The sequence below is a fragment of the Urtica dioica genome, chromosome 7 (assembly GCF_054948205.1).
Source record: "Urtica dioica subsp. dioica isolate 48M chromosome 7, U.dioica_male_clone48M_v1_H2, whole genome shotgun sequence".
In the NCBI taxonomy this organism is placed as follows: domain Eukaryota; kingdom Viridiplantae; phylum Streptophyta; class Magnoliopsida; order Rosales; family Urticaceae; genus Urtica; species Urtica dioica.
The window spans coordinates 6,457,082-6,464,318 of NC_142762.1; the positions used below are offsets into that span (position 1 = coordinate 6,457,082).

At 48.8% G+C, this 7,237-nt stretch overlaps 2 protein-coding genes across 2 annotated transcripts; both read right to left on the bottom strand.

The window, feature by feature from the left end:
* Positions 1-2,994: 2,994 nt before the first annotated feature.
* LOC149390165 (uncharacterized) lies at positions 2,995-4,095 on the bottom strand. The gene is made up of 2 exons (XM_089619687.1): positions 3,607-4,095; positions 2,995-3,558 (listed from the first exon to the last, which is right to left on the bottom strand). Exons 1-2 carry the CDS (start codon positions 4,093-4,095, stop codon positions 2,995-2,997), a joined length of 1,053 nt encoding a protein of 350 aa, XP_089475813.1.
* A 5-nt stretch (positions 4,096-4,100) lies between these two features.
* On the bottom strand, positions 4,101-6,863 carry LOC149390166 (uncharacterized). Its single transcript, XM_089619688.1, has one exon. The coding sequence runs from the start codon at positions 6,861-6,863 to the stop codon at positions 4,101-4,103; it is 2,763 nt and encodes a 920-aa protein (XP_089475814.1).
* Positions 6,864-7,237: the final 374 nt, after the last annotated feature.

Consider the following 7,237-nt stretch of genomic DNA (forward strand, 5'->3'; position numbering starts at 1 on the left):
CGTCTCATGATGGTTGGTGATTTATTTCATATGTTCCTTTTAGTGCAAATACCTGGGTAAATTTATTTTTGTACGAACATATGCTTTAGGTATATGCGTCATGTTTTATATTGTCATTCCCCTTTGTAGGCTTTTGTCGAGTCCGTGGAATCCGAGGAGGTTGTTCGGTCGTTGAAGGTGGAGATGGACGAGTTAAAGGGGAAGATGAAGACCTCCGAACGTTCTCGAAAAGATGCTGATCGCTTGTCGAGGGAGGTCGACTGTCTGAAGGTTGACTTAAAGAATTCTGAAGCGGAGAAGAGAACTATCCGCCACACCTCTGGTGACTTGGTGAAGCAAGCTCATGAGCTACAGTTGCTAGCCGAAAAGAAACTCCGGGATCGCGATGACGATGTGGCTTTCACGCGCTCTGAGATTGAGCGGTTGGGAAAGAGGATTGTCGAGCTTGAAGCATCGGCCGCGTGTAATGGCGACTCGTGTTCTCTTCGCTTGGATTTGGACAAGGCACTTGAGTCGATTACCGAACTCAGAGCGTCTCGTGAGGCTAAGAAAATTTCTTTGGAGTGGGATGCGATGCTCTATGGTCGGAGGCAGACTATGATGGAGAACCCCGGCCCGCTCACCTTTAGTTACATCCTGCCAGAGTACATTGCTGCTGATGACGCACGTGCGGCTAGGCGGGCAGCTGAGAGAGTTGAAGCATCGGAGGGTCCGAGGATGTCAGGGGCTTCTGATGGTGATGCGGATCGCGCCGCCCGAATGGAAAGCAGAGATGTTCCGGAAGACGCCGAGAGGATTAATGCTCTAGATGGCATCGGCGAGTAGTCTTGATGCTTTTTGTTTATTTAGCTATTATGATATTATTATATGTTTATGTATGCGTTTCAGGGCGAACCATCATTTGTTGGCTATTTTTCTTTTTGTTGACGCGGTATGTTGTGCGTCCTTTCGAGCCCTTATTATCTTTTGTGGGCCCTCCCTCACGGGTGTATTGCCGATAAATGAAAGCTCTCCCATTCGCATAATCGTCTTCTTTCCTTTTTTTTATCTATGCTTTTATACATCGTTTGTTGATGGTTTGTGGACTTCATAACTTTCAACGTGCTTGTGGAACATGGGGTGCTATAGCCCTCGATTGTGTTCGTTTGCTTTGTCGGGTTTATTTCCCGTAACGTTGATGCGTGTTTACGCTCGTCTGGTGTTTACTTCGCGTCTTATGCGCTTTGGCTTGTCACCGTGGGTCTCAGACCGTGGGTCTCAGATAGGATCGCTTCTGTTGGGGCTCGTTTTTGTTAGAGCCCTCGACGGGCGATCCTTCATTTTTTGTATATCTTTTGTGCTTGTAGACTATGTCTTTCACGCGTGTTGTTCATGTCATGCGTTGACTCGTCTTTTTTTTTTTTTTTGCAACTCGTGGCTCGTTCCTCTGTATTCCTACATTCCATGTATCCATTAACCCCCTAGTTTTTGTATAATTCAAAGAATTGTGAAAAAACATAAGAGTATAATACACAATTGAGAGGAAATATGCTTGCTTTTTCACTGATCCAATTTTAAGATAAAACAAAAAAGGGCACTTGGTTGAGTGCTTAGCATTTTACTATTGGCAAAAAGTGCAAAATCAAAAGGTACATAATCTTAACGAAAATCAAAATCAAAAGTAGAGACTTAATGCTATAATTAGCTTAATCTTCTATTGGTAATACTGGCGGAGGTGTTCCGCATTCCATGGATGTGCGATCTCGGTACCATCGATTCTTTCGATCCGAATGTGCCGTCGCGTATCACTTGTCGGACTCGATACGGGCCTTCCCAGTTGGGACCAAGTACTCCTGCTCCTTGTACCTGCGTGTTTTGAAACACTCTTTGGAGGACCAAATTTCCTTCCGCGAAGTTACGTGCCTTAACCTTCGAGTTGTAGTGTCTCTCGACGATCCTCTTATGTGCGGTCATGCGTGCAAAAGCGTCCGTCCTCTTCTCTTCAATCACGTCAAGCTCCATCCTTAGGGCTTCATTATTGTTTTCTTCATCGAAATCCTTCATCCGATACGTCGGGATGCCGATCTCGGCGGGGATTACCGCCTCGACTCCATATGTGAGGGAGAATGGGGTCTCCCTAGTGGCAGTTCTAGTCGTCGTTCGGTATGCCCAGAGGACGAAGGGAAGCTCCTCAGCCCAAGCTCCTTTCTTTTCTTCCAATTTTTTCTTCAAATTTTCCTTGATGGTTTTGTTCACGGCTTCGACTTGGCCATTCGCCTGCGGGTGTCGCGGCGATGAAAAAGTCTTGCTAATCTTCAATTGCTCGCATATGTTTCTGATCTTCTTGTTATCGAACTGTGTACCATTATCGGTGATTATGGATTCAGGAATTCCGTGGCGACATATGATTGACCGCCAAATGAAGTTAGTTGTATTGGCTTCAGTGATCTTGTGCAACGGTTCCGCCTCCACCCATTTTGTGAAGTCATCTATCGCGACAATGGCATAGACTCGATTCCCCGGTGCAGTGGGTAGCTTGCCAATGATGTCGACCCCCCATTTGGCAAATGGTCGGGCGACCAGGATAGGACATAATGGTGCCGGGGGTTGCTTCGGAATGTGCGCAAACCTCTGGCATTTGTTGCACTTCCGCGCCAAGGTATAAGCATCCCTTTTGATCGTCGGCCAAAAGTAACCTTGCTTCAGGGCCTTCTGCATAAGTGATTGTCCCGCCGCGTGATTCCCACATATTCCTTCGTGAATCTCCCGAAGGACGTAATCGGCCTCGGTGCTATCCAGACAACGGAGCAGCGGTTGCGAAAACCCGCGCTTGTACAACACATCGCCCCGCAAGACATATCTCGATGCGTGGAGCTTGATTCTCCTGGCACCTGCGCGATCGTCGGGGAGTTTATATTCACGAAGATACTCCATGAGGGGAGTCATCCAGGAGTATCCTGGAGGTGCTTCAACGGAGTTTATTTCTTCTTTGGCAATCGAGGGCCGCGCTAGAGTTTAGATGGGAACTTTCCCCAAGCCTTCATCTCCAACTCTGGAGGCTAGGCGGGCTAGTGCGTCTGCCTCAGCGTTAGAGCTTCGTGGGACTTGGACTATCTCATACCATGAGAATGATTCGAGGCGTCTCTTGGTCTCACCGAGGTAGGCCACCATGTTATCTTCTTTCGCTTGGTATTCACCTTTCACTTGATTAATGATCAAGAGGGAGTCGCAATAAATTTTGAGGTTTTCGACTTCTAGTTTTTTTGCCAATTCGAGTCCCACGAGGAGGGCCTCGTACTCTGCTTCGTTGTTCGAAGCCTTGAATTGAAAATGCATAGCGTACTTCAACTTTTCTCTGTCTGGGTTGACGAAAACAAATCCTGCTCTAGACCCTTGGATATTCGATGCTCCGTTTACATGCAAGCTCCACAACGGGCCCTCAGGAGTGGCTTTCCTTTTCCTGGTGGGGCTCTCTCCTTCTAAGTTTCCCTGTTTCGCTTCCTCTTCTTGTTGTTGCCCATCTACCGCATACGTAAACTCCGCTATGAAGTCAGCCACAGCTTGGCCTTTGATGGCGACCTTCGGTTGGAAATCCACCCTATACTCTCCAAGCTCTTAGGACCATACGGCCATTCTCGATGATGATCCCTTTTGAAGGGCTTTTCGAATTGGATACTCCGTTCTCACCACAATTTGGTGTGCTTGAAAATATGGACGGAGCTTCCTAGCTGCAGTTGCTAATGCCAAGGCGAGCTTCTCGATCTCGGGGTATCGAGTCTCGGCGTCTAGCAATGCCTTGCTTACGTCATAAATTGGCCATTGTACTCTTCCTTCTTCCCGTACTAAGACCGTGCTTACCGCCCTTGTAGATACTGAAAGGTATAGGTATAGCGTCTCCCCCTCCTTGGGCTTGACGAGAAAGGGGGGAGATCTGAAGTAGGTCTTCAACTCTTGGAATGCACTCTCGCACTCGTCATCCCACTTAAAGTCCTTGCCGCCTTTCAAGGCTTGAAAAAATGGTTGGCAGCGATCGGTTGCTTTGGAGACAAACCGGCTCAGAGCGGCGACTCGCCCCGTCAAACTCTGTACTTCTTTCACCCTCCTTGGGGATTTCATCTCCACTAGGGCTCGTATTTTTTCGGGTTAGCCTCGATTCCGCGCTGGTAGACAATGAATCCTAAGAACTTCCCTAACTCGACTCCAAACGCGCAGTTGTTGGGGTTCAACTTCATCTTATATCTTCGTAGGAGAATGAACATTTCTCTCAAGTCTCGGACGTGGTCCGAAATTTTCAAACTCTTTACCAGCATGTCATCTACGTACACCTCCATCGTCTTTCCGATTTGCCTTGCAAACATTCGATTGACTAGGCGTTGGTATGTGGCCCCAGAATTTTTCAATCCGAACGGCATTACATTATAGCAAAACAGTCCGCGGTCGGTGGTGAACGTGGTCCTAAGTTGATCTGGTTCATGCATCCGGATTTGATTGTATCCGGAATATGCGTCCATGAAGCTCATGAGCTCATGTCCGGCAGTAGCATCCACCAGCTGGTCGATCCTCGGTAGAGGAAAACAGTCCTTTGGGCACGCTTTGTTGAGATCGGTGTAGTCGATGCATATTCTCCATTTTCCGTTTGCCTTCCTCACCATCACGACGTTGGACACCCACGTAGGGAGCTCCGCCTCGCGAATGAATCCGGAAGTGATCAACTTCTCAACTTCCTCATTTATGGCGAGATAACGCTCGGGATTGAAAGAGCGCCGCTTTTGGATTTTTCCATTCTCCAGAGAAATGACGTTGAGTCGGTGGACGATGACTTCTGGGTCTATTCCCAACATGTCTGCGTGTGTCCATGCGAAGACATCTTTGTATTCTCGCAAGAAGGCCTCGAGTTGGGTCTTCACTATTACGGGTAGGTGCGCTCCCACCATGACTACTTGGTCGGGTTTTGTTTCATCTAACACGACAGGGGAGAGATCGCTTGATGCTCCAATCTTCTTTCCATTTGCCTCATCCCTCGGGTCGAGTTCCCCAAACATTCGTGCATCGTTAACGGCACATGGATAATTATCTTCGATTTGGTGAATTGTCCCGATCGTGAGGTCGGATGCCTTGTGATTGGTCCCACGGATGTAGCACATTCGCGCATCTATTTGATTTCCCTTCACAACCCCGACTCCAGCGGGAGTCGGGAACTTCATGAGGAGATGATATGTAGAAGTGACCGCACGAAGCCTATTGAGTGTCGGTCGGCCGATGATTGCATTGTGACCAGATGGTTGGTCCACCACAAGAAAATTGACCATCCTAGTGACTTGAGCTTCTCCTTTGGTCCCGAATGTGACCGGCAATTCAATGGATCCCTCTGTGTATATGCGCTCTCCGGTGAAACCAAAGAGCGGCGTCTTGATTGGTGTGAGGCTGATTCCTCCCAAGTTCATCCGGTCGAGAGCCGTTTTGAACATGACATCAGCTGAGCTCCCGTTATCGATCAAAATTCGTCTCACCATGTTGTTGGCAACCTGGGTCTCGATGACTATCGCGTCATTGTGAGGATGCATCACCCGAACGGCTTCCTCCTCTGTGAAATGGATTGCCTCGCATGGGGTGGTTGGCCAATTCTCCTCAACAAGGTTGACGTTGTGAGAGAAATCAAACTTGAGTGCTGCCCGGGAGTAGATCTTTCGGACCTTGTTAGAATCCCCCGTTTCCGGACCACCGAATATAGTTGATACAATGTTGAGTGGGGCGGTCACGGTGTTCCCTCGGGCATTGTCATGGTTGTCATTGCTGGCGGAGGTTCCTCTAACACCTCGTTGCTGGTGGTTGGCGGGTGGGGCTTGTTGGCTCGAGGAGGCGTTCCCCGTTGCTACCATGGCCAATACAAATTCTTTTAATTTTCCATTTTGAATCAAACTTTCGATCTGTCTTCTCAAGTGAACGCAGTCGACGGTCACATGTCCATGACCTTTGTGGAATTCACAATATTTATTTTTATCTCGCTTGGTGGGGTCATTCTTCATAGGAACTGGTTCGGTAAACTTGCTTCCATGGAGAGCGAGAATCCTATCCGGCGGGGTGTTGAGCGGGGTGAAATCCGATTGCTTTTGAAATCTCTCCACCAAATGGGATCTTCCTTCAACGAGAGGATGGATGTGTGGGATTGGAACATTTCTACTCCTCTTCTTTCGCGAGTCGTTGTTATCATGGTGATCGTCTTCTCTGTTCCGGTTTCCTCGTTCGCTGGTTCTTCGACTTTCGAGATACTCTTCAACATAGATATGTTGGGCTGCGCGGGCCATGAGTTCGGTCATCGAGGATGGTCTCTCTTTGACTAAGGATATAAGGAATTCGCATGTCCAGAGCCCGTTCATGAGGGCAACAATCGCGTCGCCGTCATCGTAATCACCCACTTTATTTGACTCATCGGTGAATCGAGTGAGATACTTCTGAAGAGATTCGTCTCTCCCTTGCTTGATTGACCATAAGTGAGATTTCTCCTTCTTTCGAACCCGCGACGCGGCAAAACGTGTGAGGAATCGGCCTTGTAGGTCTTCGAATGAGGAAACGGTTCCTTTGCCAAGTCTTTGAAAGCACTCAAAGGCGGTACCTGTAAGTGTGAGACAGAACGCTTGACACATCGCCGCCGGAGACAATCTCTTCATTCTCATTGCCGTCTGGTACTGGGTTATATGGTAGGACGGGTCACTCGTTCCATTATAAAGAGGAAAATTCGGTAGGCGGAAGTCGCCCATGATTTCTTCTTCGAGTATGTTTGCGGTAAATGGGGAAGCCGTACTCTCCACAAAGTTTCGGACCGCAGGCGTGAGAGTTCGTTCCGCTCTTAGCTCCTGAACTTCATCCCTTAGCCCTTGAATCATTCTTGCCAGGTCGACATCGCCAGTCGGCGTTCCTATAGGAGCGGGTCGTGCCGTGCGACCCCTTTCGTTGGATTCCTGGTTGACCAGAGCGATTTGCGGAGGAGGAGGCTTTGCTATGAACGGTTCTGTCGCGTACAATGGCTCTGTGTTCACTCGCTCATTGTTGCGGCGAGGGATTTCCCATTGTGCGTTGAGGTGTTGCCTCAAATCTAGGTTACGCGTGGGTGGTCTCGGAACATCTACTCGCCGTGGTTGTGAGAATCTCCGAATGTCTCCACTATCCGCCACTTCTTCTCCTCGACCTAGGCGGGCAAAGGCGGAGCGATGGGAAGGTTTTGCCCTAGGAGCGGACGTCGAGTGGACACTCCGGGGTT